This window comes from Rhyacophila brunnea, unplaced genomic scaffold, assembly GCF_057557595.1.
Source record: "Rhyacophila brunnea isolate RB1 unplaced genomic scaffold, BYU_Rbru_1.0 scaffold_16, whole genome shotgun sequence".
NCBI classification, from domain to species: domain Eukaryota; kingdom Metazoa; phylum Arthropoda; class Insecta; order Trichoptera; family Rhyacophilidae; genus Rhyacophila; species Rhyacophila brunnea.
Window position 1 is genome coordinate 27,790,741 of NW_028232816.1, and position 18,057 is coordinate 27,808,797.

At 35.0% G+C, this 18,057-nt stretch overlaps 1 protein-coding gene across 2 annotated transcripts in view; it reads left to right on the forward strand.

The window, feature by feature from the left end:
• Positions 1-18,057, forward strand: part of LOC147074582 (UDP-glucose 4-epimerase-like) — a 31,590-nt gene that overhangs the window by 1,607 nt on the left and 11,926 nt on the right. The window contains exons 2-3 of one of the 2 annotated variants that reach the window (XM_085944103.1): positions 15,239-15,478; positions 16,398-16,511. In XM_085944103.1, the coding sequence (XP_085800229.1) occupies positions 15,242-15,478; positions 16,398-16,511 (351 nt within the window). In that variant the 5' untranslated portion in view covers positions 15,239-15,241. Of the gene's footprint in view, positions 1-15,232; positions 15,479-16,397; positions 16,512-18,057 lie in introns of those variants that run through there. The other variant, XM_085944102.1, reaches the window with a different exon arrangement.

The following is an 18,057-nucleotide window of genomic DNA, read 5'->3' on the forward strand; positions in this document are numbered from 1 at the left end:
TCAAATACACTCTATGACGATCCGTCATATATATGTCGATAAACCCGATTCTTATGTTGGCGTCCTGTGTCACAGGGTGTCACAGGTGTCACAGTGTAAATACGATGACGTCATAGCTCTCATACAATATGTATGTATAATATGTCGGAATGGCATAGATTTGATCATAGACACTAAAACGCTCTTAGCATATATGTGCCCGATCGTCATAATATAGTCTATTTGAACCTTAAGGTAGGTAGTTGTTTCCTTCCATCAAATTGATAAAATTAACAGATATATTATTACCTACCACACAAAATATCTTGTATGGGGGTCAGAATCTATGTATTGTATATACTATATGAGTATATAGGTAGCGAATAAATGACCGTAGTATAATAATTTATTAATATTTTCTAACGGAGGAAGGGGGCGAGGAATATATGTATATTAATTTAATTTTGACTTCAGTACCTATGCCGGATGCGACTCAGTTCAAAAAGTTTACAGTTATCCGGTGCCACTGGCTTCAGATCTAACCCGCCTGCTACTTACTGCATTCCATCGCTTCTACCACGGACCCTCGCACTTTCCCGTGTACATTCCCCATGCCCAAACACTTCTTGCTCTGATTCTAGTAATGGTCTGCAGCTATGACTACTGTGTTATTGTATGCGCATTGCCTAACGGTCCTAATTAATTGGATCATTAGTGTCCGCACGTATCATCCGCGCCGCGCTGTCCATCTTTTGAACATGTAGCATGGCAGTATTAAAATAATTTAATAAAATCAGTGCGGTACCCAAGATAACCCAAGTAATATTCTATTCACATAATTTATTTGTGGTTCTCCTTAGTTCATTGGTTTCCGGATCCGAGGACTTGCGTGCGCGCCTGGACATAAGATGATAATATTATAATATAAAATAATATAATGTATATAGGTAATACGAGGGTGGGTCAATAAGTCCTTAGAAAAGCCGACAGGTGGCGCGACTAGTACTGCAAGCGGTTTGTTTTCATGCAGCGGCACTACCGATTCAGTATGCTGCGAAGTTTCAATCAGATCGGGTCGGGTTGTTGTGTGTTTCTCGTACATTTAAAAAAAAAAATTTGCTTGTGGAAAATGGAAAAATGGAAAATGGAGAAAATTGAGTTTAGAGCTGTTATTAAACATTTTAATATAAAAGGGTTAACAGCAAAGGAAATAAAAAATGAGTTGGATTTAGTTCACGGCATATCTGCTCCTTCACTTGCAACTATTTATAACTGGTTAAATGAATTTAAACGTGGTCGTACATCAACAAAGAATGAACCACGCTCAGGACGTCCTTTAGAGGTGACTACACCAGAAATGATCAATAAAATCCACGATATGGTGTTAAGTGACCGAAGATTAAAGTTGAGTGAGATAATTGAGGTTACAGGGATCTCAAAAAGTAGCGTCATTTCTATTTTACATGACAAATTGGGCATGAAAAATATTTCTGCAAGATGGGTGCCGCGTTTGCTCACAGTCGACAATAAACGCAATAGGGTGGTGGCCTCTAAAGCCCTGTTGTCGCTCATGCAACGCAATCCGGAGGAATTTTTTCGTCGCTTTGTGACTGTGGATGAAACATGGATACACCACTATACTCCCGAGACGAAAGAACAGTCAAAGCAGTGGATTGCAAAGGCAAACCATATCCAAAGAAGGCGAAAACCGTAAAATCAGCTGGTAAGGTTATGGCTACTGTATTTTGGGATGCACGTGAAATTATTTTCGTTGAATATTTGGAAAAAGGAAAAACAATAACAGGGGATTATTATGCATCTTTATTGGACCAGCTAAAAAACAAAATTGAAGAAAAACGGCCTCATTTAAACAGGAAAAAAATCCTCTTTCATCAGGACAATGCCCGTGTTCACACATGTTTACGATCAATGGCTAAAATTGAAGAATTGAAGTTTGAATTGGTCGACCACCCACCGTATTCGCCAGATTTAGCCCCCAGTGACTTTTTCCTTTTCCCAAACTTAAAAAAATGGCTAAGTGGACAACGTTTTTTTTCAAATGAAGAAGTCATCGATCGGACAAATGCTTATTTTGAGGACCTTCCGAAAACTTATTTTTCTGACGGTTTAAAAAAAATTGAGAAACGTCTAACCAAGTGTATTGAGCTCCAAGGAAATTATGTTGAGAAATAAAAAAAAAATACAAAAAAAAAACCTGTTTTAATGCTTTTTTCTAAGGAATTATTGACCCACCCTCGTATCTGTGCCTCAGAGGCAGACGGATGCAAGTGCCAAATAGCCAATTGTTCAGGAGAGCCAAAAAACAATTTTTATTTTAAACGAATACTCATAACTTCTAAGAAAATATACATATAATCATCATTATTTTTTTTTATTCTAATTCAATTAAAGTACTTCTGGAATATGTAAAAAAGGAATAAATATAATACAATTTTATATCTAAAAAAAATAAATAAGAAACGTAGTGTGGATTTGCATCCTTCTGCCTCTAAAGATATTTTGGTAATGTGGATTTGTATCTTATTTACCTAGCCAAAATAAAACAATTTATAAGTTAAAAAAAAATATAGGTATAAATATAACAGAGCAAAACATTTTTTTTAAAATTTTATTATGTCATCATCATCATCACCAGCCTGAATCTATTCACTGCTGGATGAATGCCTCGCTAATCTCCAAGCTGATTCCACTTCTCTCGTTCCTGTGCGTTGCGTTGCCAAGTTTTTCCGCAGAACTTTATCATTTCATCGATCCAGCGGCCTCTAGGTCTACCTTGCGGATGTTTTATACCTCTTGGATACCACCCGATGACTAAATTTGCTGATAGGAAATGCGCGATGGTTTATGGAGATGTTGTTGCGCTACTGTATAATATATTATTGAAAATATTTATATAGCGCCCGAGGATTCCATGATTTCTGAGTGCATTGAGTATTGAAAATTTCTTTATGGAATCGAACGCTTTCTCATAGTCTATGAGACAAAACCCATGGATAGCGGCAGCTTGTATTCCTGTTACCGCTCTGATTTCTCTGATGACTTGAATATGGTCCATAGTGCTGTATCCTCCTCTAAAGCTCGTTCTCCTGGCTGGTTTTCGTCTAGTACATAATATTGCAGACGGTTTGAGAGAATTTTATCTTAGTGGATTATTGGATTTGCATCCTTCTGTTTCTAAGGTAGGTATGGCATTTGCATCTTTATTTATGATATGCATATCTTGGACTAGGACTTCCATCTCTCTGCCTCTAATAAATAAAGCCTTTAGCATGACGATTCTTAAAAAAACTCATTTTCCCCAAAAATGGAGTTGCATCCGTCTGCCTCTGAGGTACAGATATTATTATTCTTCTATTCAGAACGCTGCGCCGCTAGAGGAAAATGCCAACAAGATTCTTGATGGACTAATTAATATGGACTTATTTTATTTGCATTAGCATAGTTGATAGCACATGTGCTATTATGTTTCTCATTCGCGATAGATAGACGAAGAATCTTTTAAACTGCTATATCTTTTAAAGAGGTAGCAAACCATTGAATGCACAAGTCATATTTGAATAATTATTGTCAATCACAATCATAGAATAGAAGTAACTTATAATATATGAAATATAACATCTAAAATTACACTTATATCACCATAATATGCCCAAAACAGTTTTTTTGTGATTTACTCAAAACTCAAAGTCTCTAGAGCGGGTTTAGTATCTCTACGCCTCATATTATAATCAAATATAATGTATTAACTCCGAATGAAAAATCGTATTATAATTAGACAACATAAGCATGGCGTTTTTGAAGTTCGGGTGGGCTCGCAAGTTTTCGGTCAGTTACGAAAACGGCAGCCCGTATTACACGTAGCAATTCGTTAAAATTACTTTCAATATGAAAATATTAAATTACTTACAATATAAATCGAGTCCTTTTCTGAAAATAATAATCATCGCTGTCATCCGACTCCACATCAACGTTTATTACTTATCAATGTTTTCCATATGTGTGTATATTCCTAAATCACTTGCTCTATAATGCCGGGTCCACACTGGCAACATGTCGCGCGACAACCTCGTTAAATTCTACGATAATTATCATAATTGCTTAAGAAATTTTACGATAATTATCACACTTATCTTAAAATTTAACGAGGTTGTCGCGCGACATGTTACCAGTGTGGACGTGTGTTAAGTATGCCATATCTATCGATTCTTTGCCTACCCGCATTACTCTCTGAATGGTGCTAATAGGTACGTCAGTTGTGTCATTTGACAATATTCTATTTCAAATTGTACTGTTTTTCATCACTTTTAAATATTCGGTCACATTAAAACAATAATTTCTTCTGCTTGTCTTTGTAAAGGTTTTTTGTAATATCCTGATAGAGATGTGGTATTCATTGTAACACTGTAATAATATACTTTACTAGCGTTTACACACCTAGTCTATGCGCACGAAAGTAAGTGTGCTTCTGCGCAGGTTCGTGCTTAACGTTGTTTAGCTATACCACTACTATTATTACAGCTGTTATGTAAAAAGGATGGGAATTAATCGTTTACTTCTGTCAACAAAAAAATATTCAAACATTTAAAAAATCGTTTTCACATAAATTAAATATTACGAAACAAAATGTAAGCAGGTATTGTTACACTCCCAAATAGTCCCCATTTGGGGATGTCTCTGTGAATCTGGAGCCCTAATCGGTACCAAGCCGACAAATAGTAAGGGTTTATTACGAAAATAAATAATAATAAACCGGCAACGTTATACATGGTTGGCGGCAAAATTTCATATTGGCAACGCCGCATCGGTATCGCTTCGTAAGCGGCCGTTTTTTTTGACGCGACAGAACGCTGCAGACAGCCAAATTGTAAACATATACATTTCCTCCTCCGTAAAAAAATGATATAAAATGTAGTAACCTAGTAGATATTAACGCAATTAAAACTCGTCGTTTCTGACCACAATTCCGGTGTGTTATTTGTCCACCTCCAAGTCCCGAACCCAGACGAAAAAAAAGTGACAGCATCTTTTCACTTTCGAAAATAGAGGGAGATGCCAGTACCTACCACATTTAAAAAATATAAATAAACTTAATTTTGACAACTTTACTAGTCACATAGCGGTACAACATATACAAAGCGAAAAACTATTTCACCGATCTTTTCAACAATCCTTAGGTCGCAGACACACGGCATTGCAGTCGACGTAGGGTCTTATTTGGTTCCAATTGCATCCGATTAGAATCACCAATTGGAATTGTTTTATCGGATGCAATTGAAATAAACTAAGACCCTGCGTCGACGCACGTCTGTAGCTACGTCCATGCGAGAAATTCGCGTTACATTACACGTGCCTGGACGCGGCCTTAGTTGATTCCAAATACACCCGGTTAGAATCTCCAATTGGATATCAAAATCCAATAAAATTGGAGGAGTATTTTTTAAAGTTGGGGCAGGACGTAGGTAAAGTTCCAAAAATAAACGTGAAGTTTATATTATTTTTTGTTTATTGTGAGATATTTATACCAACTTCCTATGTTTTCATTTCGTACTATATAGCTAGTAATTAATTACTACAAATTATTATTATTCGTGTAAGCATTTAAGATTTTTTTGTCGCTATGACGACATAACATTACGTAGGTAGGTACTTACAAATATTGACATATTCAAAGTCATATCGAACTATCGAAGGACATCATTTCATATTAAATTTAGAATCTATCCATTCGATAATTGCACCAGCCGCAACTGTCTTTAATAATTGATAATTCATAAAAAAATAACGAAAATAATTTTGTTATAAACATGAATTCAAAATAGTTATGTCATGACATAATAATCGTGATAGATAGTAGATATTAATTACTTAACCACAATATTACCACATTTTTAAATAGTTATATTTTCTCAAGGACTTGCTAAATGATTTCATTAGATGATTAGGGTCAGGGGAAAATTATTGACAGCTTTTAAATGCATCATTACTATTGACTTTGATCAGCGCTCGAAATTGAAAATTTTACGAACCGGAGCGCTCAATAATTTTACGAAAATATCAACTATATTATACTATACTACATTAATTGTAAATGTGATTTATAAAAATAAGCGTGTTATTTTTTTATTATATGAAATATCTAGCTCAGACGGTCAAATAAATATTTTCACGAGACGGAGCGATAATTTTGTGGATTTTATGAACCGGACGGAACGGCGCTCCGGTGCGTTCCGGTCCATTTCGATCCCCGACTTTGATTCAACGATTCAATCAGCCATACCATAAATACGCTGTGTAAATTAGGTATATTTTATTAGATTTTAAATAGCTAATTGCTGAAATGATAATTTACAAAATATACTAAAACATAATATTGTTATCATTCGATTTAACTACACGCACCCCATTTGTTATGAATCCCCGCCACGGTGATATACATTTTATAATGACGTCAACTTTACTAGTATGTACATTATTTTATGTTAATTTTATTATTGCTACGGACATCGCATACTTACATAGTTAATAGATGAATTGATATTATTATAAAAATATTATTCATGAATTAATTTATTGATCTATTTTTAATTTATACGTACTTAAATATTGTTCAATGATTGCAAAATTAGGAAACATCAGTCTCATCACCTTTTTTTGTAATCAAACTGTTGAAGATGGATTGCAACAGACATTTAAATAATTTGCACCCACCTATCTATGTAAGTATGAAGAATTGTCATTTTGAAATATACAATTTAGTTGCTGACTACACTTTTTTTAATTTATGCGTCTTTATTGCACCGCAGCCGACCTAAACAAAGATAACCACATCATTAAAAATACGTTTTCTACGTGTTTATCATAATATATTAAATTTAGGACATTACCAGTTTTGGGTCGATAAACCATAGATAATTAATTATAATTACTCATAAAAATATACCACCTGGGTGGTTAATTATTTACATTCTTTTAGAACAACACAGATAAACCTGTCAATATTGAAAATGGCAGTGACTAATAATTTATTTATTCAGAACCCAACTAATTAAATTATTTACAAAACAATATCGATTATATTGATCTATTATCAACCTTATTGATTGCTTACAACATTTCCCTTATAACATTTTGTAAACCTTTACTTGGGTGACACACACACACACACATAACATAAGTTATGTAGGGTTCAATAGGTATAAGAAAATGTCAAACATTTTCACTTTACGTACCTATGTCCTTACTAGTTACAAACAAACATTAATAATGATTTGTGTTATTAATTAGTATGGATGTTTTTACTACGTATGCAGTGACGTCCCTAGATAAAATGCCGCCCCTAGGCACCAGCGCCAAAATGCCACCCCATTTTTTTTATAAAGTATTTTTTTTATCATCCTGTCATGACTCCAATATCTAAGAAATGTGTTAATGAGGATACATTGCTAACAAAATATGTACCACTAAATCTAATTTAAATGCCATCTCTACTTCAATAGACAATATTGCGAGTCCACGGTTTCAGATAGGTACATTAGATAGACACCTTTCAAAGCTCGCGAGTGACTGGCAAAAATATTTGTATAAATTAATTAGGTAAATTTGTACCTACCTATAATTCAAATATCATTCGCAAATCTACACGTGTCATTGCTGGTTATCAAGGACGTGACGTCCAAGAACAACGGAAGTAAGCTAGACATCGCGAACCCGAAGAAAAAATACAGTCCTGTTAAACCTTTTATGTTATTTTAATACATTTTGTTTCCAACCATTGAGCTGAATTTTTTAATGGAAAGATATTTCCGTCATTACTAAGTTTAGGTACCTATTTCTATATATACCTAATGATTCCTCTTGATTTGCCACCCTTCGAGTAACTGCCGCCCCCAAGCGACGCTCAATCTGCCTACCCCCACGGGATGTCACTGTACGTATGTATCTAAGTATTAAAAAAACAGTAATAACCAACACATAATTATTATTATAACATAACCAAGCTAAACACATGAAAACCTTGATTCATTTTTACTTCGCGACCCGAGAACTACAGGGTTCTAAGTGGACAACTACAGCAAAAAAGTTATGGGCTGTTGGTTGAAGTTTTGAACGCTTGTATTTTGTTAATTGTGAATGTTTTCAATTATTTTTTTGATTGAATATATCAATGATGGTACTGCTATGTTGTAACTATCAATAAAACTACGTTAAAACTAGTTTTTAATGGTTAATTTTATATTTCATAAATTCAGTTAGAGCTTTGTCCAGCTGAAACTCAAACAAATCGCCTTTACTACAAGGTTCTAACTGAAATTTGTATGGAAATCCTGGTGATTCAGGACACATAGTTTCACTTTTCATATTAAAATAAATAAAACCTATAATATTTTTTTCCGGAAAAAATCTATGGAAATTGTTGGGAAAATGGGAAATTCGAAAAAACTAAAAAAATACAAAACTATTGTTGATGCAACAAGCCCAATATTTATTGTTCAATTTCAACTGGCTTGTTGTCTTCATCACACCGTCCTCATCGCCCCCCCCCCCGAAATTGTTACATGGTAGGAAGCAATATTTAAATTGGCGTTTAATGGGAGTAGACAGGTCAGACGTTGCTTCTTCTTCTTCTTCGATGGCGCTACAGCTCAAGTTGAACCCTGGCCCCCTCCACCGCCGTCCTCCAGCCGGAACGGTCCTCCGCACGTCTTTCCTGTTCTTGATTTTTAACAGCAGGTTGGCATCTTTTGTAATGTTATCATCCCATCGTGTGCGTGGCTTTCCCACTGGCCTTTTCCCCCCTGGGTTTATTCGAGGATCTTCTTCGGTATCCGTGACTCAGGCATGCTCTGGACATGGCCTGCCCAGTTTAGCCTCTGGAGTTTTATGAAGGTGGAGAGTTTTGAATCTTCATATAAGCGGTATAGTTCCGTGTTGTACCTAATTCTCCACTCCCCAGCACCATTCATGGGTCCGTATATCCGCCTCAGGATCTTTCTCTCAAAGCAGTCCACCATTTCTGCTGTTTTCATATTTAGTGTCCATGACGTGTATGTACGTGTATGCAACGACTGTGCGTGTGACGGTTTTATAGAGCCGGGTCTTAGTTTTTCTGTGGACATTTCTGGATTTGAATATGGGCGGCAATGATAAGTACGATTTATTTGCAGCGGTTATTCGGGCTTTTATTTCTTCCAGTTCCTCGTTCTCTTTTGTAATATTGGAACCCAGGTATGTGAACCGGTTGACAACCTCAAATTGATGGTTTCCAAAACTGGAACTTTGGCCCAGCCTACTCTGATTTTGTTGGCTTTGTATCATGGCGTGGTCAGACGTTGCTTAGGGACGGCAAATGAAGGAGCGAATACGATCATTATAACTTTTTGAAGCAGTAACAGTTTTCCATGAAGCGGACGATGCGGTTAGTTCGTTAGAAAATACCGACATCTTAGTTTTAAAAATTAAAAGGGGGCCTCTAAACTTATCAGCGCCCAGACCTCCACGTACCTAAAAAATCACTGCTTGAGAGTTTGCTTCGTGGAAAGGCTCTCTCAGATCTCAGTTGATGATTTGTCTGTCATTGTTTTCAAAATTGTTGTTGAATTTTCATTCTTTAAAGTCACGTATCATTGACATTTTTCGTCTCGCGAACCTCTTCACATAGCCAAGTAAGCTGCCACCCTCGCCATATTTATATTTATTTATTAATAAACGGTGCATGTACACATTATTATGAAACGGTATAATATATCATGTAAAGCCATTTTTAACAAGGCGGAAGGAAGAAAACACAGTATCTGATAATAAAATTTAATTTTAAATGTTATATGAATCCGAATTCATCACATTTTCTCTCACTGTGTTTACACGTGCACTCACAATCATCATTTTTCTGTCACGTTACTGATTTTTTTCACATAGATTGTCAAGCTCCGCGTCACATTTTATTCTCTTTACAAGTTTCTGTTTGTTTACCGCCAAATATTACACTAATTTTTCTAGTCTCTTGAAGACTAAATTTTTATCTTGTCGGCCGGTAATAATTGGCTGTTTGTTTGTGAGTACCTATATATTAGTTTGTTGAATATTTAATAAGTAGCTATATACCAAAACTATTAATTCTATCCACTTTTAGTCGAATTCATTGAATATACAAAATATTTTATATAATTCATTTATTGGTAGGTAGGTATATATATAATATACGTTTGGGGGTAGATGATGTGCAGGGAGGCGAGTTGATAGAGGCAGCGGTGTAGATGGGTGTAAATGTTTATTGTCTTGATGCAGAGTACAGAGAGTTACAATGGTTAGAGATGTGATCGAGATCTGTCTGTGTTGTTTAACTGAGAGACTTGATTCGAGTTCCTATGTCGAGTGAAGAACTTGTGGCAATAGTAGTACGTCTTGTGACGGACTCGATGAGTGAGTGAGGATTCATGCATTGCCCTTGTAAGTTATACAAATACATAGGAATATTCCAAGAGATATTGTCGCATTTATTAACAAATCAAAACATATCCTACAGATCTAGTTATGAATGAGGAAATATTATAACTCTATTGTTTTGTTTTGACAACAAAACATACATATTAAAGTGTGTCACTTATTTAATGCTGAGTGGTATGATTGCTACATATTACGTAAGTTAGTTATTCTCACATTGTCTGACAATGGTGGGACATGAATTTTTGTCATAGTCTTCAGCTGTTTAATATCATTAGTTGGCGACGCCTTGAACACGTTACGACCCTCCAAGGGGTCGCGGTCCTTTGGTTGATAACCCGTGCTCTAAGACATTATGAATACCTATGTATCTAAATGGCACTAGCAGTCACACAACTTCTGAAACTGATCGCTATTTAATAATGTTGAATAAGTACTAAGTACGAGTATATCAGGGGTGTCAACAAATTTTTACATAAGATCTACTTTTTTTTTAGATAAATCCTCTGCGATCTACTTTTTCTGAAATTAAGGACGTATAATAAGTATAGTATATACCTAATAGATATTAATATAAATAAAGCGTTATACATCGAACATTTTTATTTACATGGGTAACTGTTATTTTATTTTGAATACGTACATAAATGTTATTTTGAGCTTCCGGATACAACAGAGCTTGAATTACTTATCATACATTGTAAGGTGTCTAAAATTTTTGTATAATTGGGGGTTTAATTACTCAAACCATTTTTCAAACATGATTCCAAATGTGCGTCCGTTAAAATTGTTCTGTACCTACTTCGATTTTATAATTTTCATTTGCGAAAACGCTGATTCGCACAAAAGTATGTCAAACTAAAATAGACGTACAAATTTTCAGCACATTTTAATAGATTTGCATACTATCCGCTTCCAAATTGTGAATAAATAAATTAAATATTTTTGGCGATCGATTAAAAATCATTTCGCGATCGAACTTATTGACAGTTACACGTAATTTGTACGTAAAACATTTCACCGTGGCGCAGTTCGCCGTGAGCTCTCTTCTCGGAAAGAAATGACCGTATACAATACGGTCTCCAATTTTATTTGATTCAATATGAACATTAATTCAATTTTCATAGCTGATTTTGGCAAAATTCGTGAATAATAATTCAAGAATGAAAACTTAACCTAACCTAACAAATAATCCAGTATATCGGCTATTTTCAAAATTTGTTTGCTGCTCGCTTTCTGTAAAGTAAACCGACAAGAACTGTGTTCTATTTAGACATGAATTTTATTTCAGTACTAGACGACCCAAAGAGGTTGGACGGTCTTTAATATACGGCCATAATATATTTCCGATACAACATTTCACGGTGAAGTGTGATACGGCGAACTGCATACGTACAAGTTTCCGGGCACGCTTATTGACACCCCAGAAGTATATTATTATAATATTGTGTTTTATTTTAATTAACATAACTTTATAATGTCTTTCAATCAAGAATAATTAACAGTTACTAGGTACCGTTAAAAGTAATATTAAAAACATGCGACCGTTGTCTGACCCTAGGCCAATGTTGTCAACCGTAATTCAATAATTATAGTAGGTAAAATACCTACTATTATTTTGATTCCGCGAAAAATGTGAAATATTATAATTTTCCGTCAAATATTCTAAAAATACTATTGGTAGCTAATTTTGAATGATTGATTCAAGATGAAAAATGTTCCTGTACTATAGTGTTTTACACATTTGTTCTATAATCACTAACATAAAAAAGATGGCAACGCTGCGGCCTAGGTAGTAAAAATACCTGTGCGTCTTTTAAAGTTAATGGATCTTTAAATACAGACGTTCTCAAACTTTCAACGTAGGTATACCTAAAATGATTTATTTATGTGTTTGGCATTGATTTTTGATATACGTATACTGTGTTTTGTTTAGTGTATTGTGTTTAAAATAGATAATGCTCATTAATAATTGCAAGTACAATAGCTAGTAAATTAATAACACACTCAATTCGAGGCTAATACATTGTTGTACACTTAAGGATCAATAGATTGTCACTTGTACGTAATCAATCAGTGACAAAACTTTACCTAATATATTTCTGTAATAATTACTGATTTTATAGACTTAACGTATATATGACATAATATATAAATATACTCATGCCTACTTAACTGCGGTTGTTTAGTTTAGTTGTTTACTAAATGCTCGCAGGTGCGCACACAGAAAAATGGTATGAGGGTGGGTTCATTCCGAAAAAATATAAATACCTAATATTATTGATTTTTTCCGCCAATAGGACGGGGGAGGTAACAAAATCTAGCTGATGCTACAGACTTTAGGGTACATTCCCCATATCCAGACACTCCGCACTTTTGAATCTCTAGCGATGAACAGCTGGCCTGTATCTATAACTACGGATGCTCATCTATCTGCGACTTGTCGCCATTATAAGATGGCGGTCATTTAATTTGAAAACGCAATAATTAACAAAATATTAAATTTGGCATTTATTTATTAACATATTTAAATTGTCTATCAATACAGTACGATGTAAAGCACTGATATCCAACCATTTCGGCGCTAAGATCTAATTAGATAAAATCCCATTTTCCATTTCCCTTTCATTCCCCATAAAATATAGAAAGTATATTTCTTTTATTGTGTTAACCATGAATTGACATGGTGGAAACGCATTGTATTATTAATTTAAATAAAACGCAAATTTTATCGTATTGATTCCATTTTTACTAAATATAGATGGACCGGCTTCGTCCGCCTCAGAGGGACATTTTCAACTGACCGAGAAATACGTTTTTAGTTCATTTTACTGATAATTTTCATTTTAAATGATCACGTTTTATTTTAAATAATGGTACCGATTAAAAACGTTGAAAATTTTGTTTTTAAATTAAAAAATAATATTAAGAAGTACAATTAAGAATAAAAAGCGATGTAAAGTAATTTTCGTGGGTTTATGAGGATTTGGCGTCGCGTCGCCGACCTGGCGAAGGGATACTGAGCGATGCTCATCTTGACACGTAGTAGCCATAAATGTCTATCAAAAGATCTGTTTAGACTTTAGAGCTTACTGTTAATGGAGGAGCACACTGCAAGAGGCCGGACGATGCGCGCATGGCGTAGGGGCCTAAACGGCAAGTGCCTTTTACGCCTCTCATGCCACGTGCGCATCGCATGGCCACTCGCAGTGTGCTTTGGCCCTTAGAATTAATTACACAGTCAGCCAAATCAAGGGGTAATCGTGGCCGATATTTTGAATAGTATAAATAATTTGATACCCACGGTGGCCGCGCGGCTTAAGCGTTGGACTATAATGCCGTGGGTCCCAGGTTCGAATCCTGGGTCTGGCAAGTACGCATATTGTTTTTCAATTTGTGTGTGAGTCAGGGTATGGATCTAACAGGTTACAGGGCTCGAAATGGAACGGAACGCACCGGAGCGCTGTTCCGGCTCGTGAAATTTGTAAAATTATCGCTCCGTCTCGTGGAAAAAATATGTTGAGCATCTGAGCTGGATAGGTCATAGAATAGAAAATCTGACACACTTATTTTCATAAAATACACATACGATTTGATGACTATGTAAATATCTTCCGAAAATTTGTCGAGCGCTCCGGTTCGTAAACTTTTCCATTTCAAGCGCTGGTTGAGCAAGTGGCTGACATCCATTTCTCGTAAAAACAAAATCTGTTAATACAAACCTCTACTCTGTGGAGGCCCATATGATCCTATTAGGATCGGACATGGTTGCAAAAAAAAAAATGATAATCTACAGCCACACCATGAAACTGCCATGATTAAAACAGTTCCCGCTTGATTTTTTAAAAATCTATCCTTCAAATAGGTAGGTAGGTACCATGTACGATTACCTACCAAAAAAAAATCTGATTTTAATCCGAATAACCAAAAATATTATAGAATTCACCAGACAGTGTTCGGACCGCCCCTAATATTCGTCTGGACTACCGAGCAACATTAATGTTTCCGAAGTTAGTGCAAAGCGTATTAGTATTTTTATTTTGTCATTTGCTTTCTGACATCATCACTGGAATCAGACAACACACTGAGATCCGTTAACCCATACAATATACATACAGTTTTATCCGGAAATTTGTACGTATGCAGTTCACCGTATCACACTTCACTGTGAAATGTTGCATTGGAAATATATGGTTGTGTATTAAAGATCGTCCAACCTCTTTGGGTCGTATAGTACTGAGATAAAATTCATGTCTAAATAAAACACGGTTCTTGTCAGTTTACAGGAAGCCAACGGCAAACAAATTTTGAAAATAACCGATATACTGGATTATTTGTTAGGTTAGGTTTTCATTCTTGAATTCATGAATTTTGCCCAAATCGGCGATGAAAATTGAATTAATGTTTATATTGAATCTAATAAAATTGGAGACCGTATAGTATACGAACATCTTTTTCTGATAGAAAGCTCACGGCAAACTGTGCTACGGTGAAATGTTTTACGTACAATTTACATATCACCACATACAGCTGGTAGCAACCGCTAACAATAATTCATTGTTGCGTATACGGTAGATAGGTAATGTATTTTTTAAGCCGTACCACCTTGAGATCAGGCGGGTAAAGTTCAAATTCATAAAGTTGTACCTATTAGTGATACATACCTATCTTTATATAGTGTTTTGGGACTTGTTCAGTGATCTGGAATAGAGATATGGAAAGGAGAAGTAATTTCATCAACCAGCACCATTTTTTGCTTGCTTAAAATAATTCATTCCTCTCTTTCATTTCCATGAAGGACATGGTGTTCCAAACGGTACTGGTGACGGGCGGTGCTGGCTACATCGGAAGTCACTGCGTGGTGGAACTCCTGGAAGCTGGTTACGAAGTGGTGGCTCTCGACAACTTCGCTAATGCGGTCGGCGGGGCAGACGGCTCTGCTGCGCTCAAGAAAGTTGAGGAGATCACTGGAAAGCCGGTCACTTTTTACGAGTGTGACCTGCTCGACAAGGAAGCCTTAGAAAATGTTTTCAATAAAGTAATTATTAAATAACTTTTATTATTTATTTTATCTATTAGGTAAGGATATTATAATATTATGTAAAATAAATAAATTTGAACTTTGTAGAGAATCTTTTTATTTTTCAACATAAATTTAATTATTTTAAAACATTTTTAATATGATTAATATTTATGATTAATATAAAAAAATGATATTCTCTGCGTTGGCAGCATTAAATATATTGTTATAAACTAGCGGCCTGCTGGTTGATATATTATTTAGGTTGTTTGGTCTTAACCTAATGTCATTTTCGATTTTTCATGATTCTAAATAATGATATTCATTGCTGAAAAAAAAAACTTTTGGGCTTGTATCACTAATGCAAAACATTTTTATCTCAGTGTGGTGCTGGAAAATAAATGTGATAGCACAATGTGAAGCTTGCTACAAATGCGTCTAAAAATGCTAAATGACATGCAGCCAATAATTATTATTTTCACTCTCATATTATAAAAGCTCTTTTTCAACATCTTTGATAATCGCTAAACTATACCTACATCCGTGCATTGCGGGTTCAAATTCTGTGGCTGGATAAAATTCACACATTGTCTCACTAATTGCTGTTTGCTCACAATAAATATCGCACGACACAGCTGTCAATATTGTGGGATGACGAAAACCTTTGTTTCTAAATCATTGTAATCCACATTATGAAAAAGAAATAAGTAGTAATGTTAAAGAAAATGCGATGATTGCAAATTCACATGCAATCATAGATGAAGTGAGAGAAAATGTGATGATTGATAATAATAATCCATGTGTAACATGGTGTTTTATCATCATATAGAAATGCCATTTGATTTCTGGGGGTTGCAGGTTACTTGGGTTTTATTAAAGTGGTTCGCAAATTAAAAAAGGGTGGATCCACTATTTAATATCTTTGTATTCATTTCAGCACACAATACACTGCGTCATTCATTTTGCTGCTCTGAAGGCTGTAGGGGAATCCATGGTACAGCCTTTGATGTACTACCAAAACAATCTCCTCGGAATGCTAAATTTATTAGAGGTAAGAGCATTGGCGGCCTTAGACCCAAAAAACTGGTAGGTCAATTTTGAATATTTTATTTCAATTTGCCTTTTCTTTGTATACTTAAAAGACGTATTGCAAATTGACTTTTTATACAATATATAATAAGTGCTAGAAATTGTTATAGGTGGGTACCTACTTACCATTCAAAAAATGTCCATTTTTCATATCGCCAACCCATCGTTAACCGAAATTGCACACAACGCGTTATAATTTTTTGTAAATTAAGTCCACTTTTCTTTCTTTACTTTTTGAAAAATCATCAATCACACGATTATAAAAATTGTCTATTTTTCCCACATATTTTTTTTCAATACTGAGCATTGCAAGAGCGGTCAGTCTATCTTGGCCCATCGTATTGCGTAGAAAGGTTTTTATTCTTTTGAGAGTGGAAAAACATCTTTCACTTTCAACTGTTGTCATTGGTATGACGCAAATAAATTGGAGAACTTTGATCGACTCGGAAAATGTTTCATTGAAATTATTGCTGAGTAAAAAATGTAGAAGAGAAACTGCACTATTAGCGCCATGCAAATCATCTCGTTGATAAAATACCAATAATTCATTTTTTAACTTGGTTATGTTTATTTCTTCTAACTGTTTTACCAAATTTACTTGACTTGTGGGAAAATTATTTTTAAGCTCAGCGTAATTTTCTTTATTGAACAAATCGGATATAATGAGATGATCGTTAGATGTGAATCGTGCTTCTATTTCCACTATAATTGTATCACAGACTTCAATGGCTACTGCGTTGCTATTGTCATCTATCCGTCTCTTTTTATGGTCACCCGTTGCACAGCTGGAATTCGGATTAGTGCTAGCCTCATTTCTGATTTCGGAAATATATTTTTTAAAATTATCGATGTATGTTTTTATCTTAATAGCGTCTAAGTTTCTTTTTTGCATTTGTTTAAATAAAATTTGACAATGAGGCATTATTTTGTGAAAAAAAGTCAACCAATAAATAAAAGTGTTTTTTTCCAAATTATTTATTAAGTTTTGGGCTTGACTTAGGGTATTGGTGTCATTTTCTCTGTCCAGTATTGAATTTAAGCACTGTAAAATGTCTTCTCGGTACAAAAAAACTGTCTCCACACATTTAGCATTGAAGCACCATCTAGTTGGAGCTGCTTTCGGTAGACGCACTTTGACGAATTCATCTAATATTTTCGTTCTTTTTGGTGATCTCGAAAAAAAGACAGAAAATGATTGGACGGTGGCAAAAAAAACTTTCAGACCAGTGGTTATGGTGGATGCTTTTTGCATAACTAAATTAAATTGGTGAGCATAACAGTGGATGTACTGTGCTAGTGGAAAAGTTTCGCGGACTCTCGTCTGAACTCCTCCAGTTTTCCCACTCATTATTGCCGCTCCGTCGTAGCTTTGCGCTATTAGCTGTTGAGCATGAATTTCCAAGATTCTCAGCTCTTTTAAAATTTCTTCTGTTAATCCTGTTGCCGTGCACACCTCTGGATTTACAAACTTCCAAAATCTTTCACATACTATATTGTCTTTTAAATAT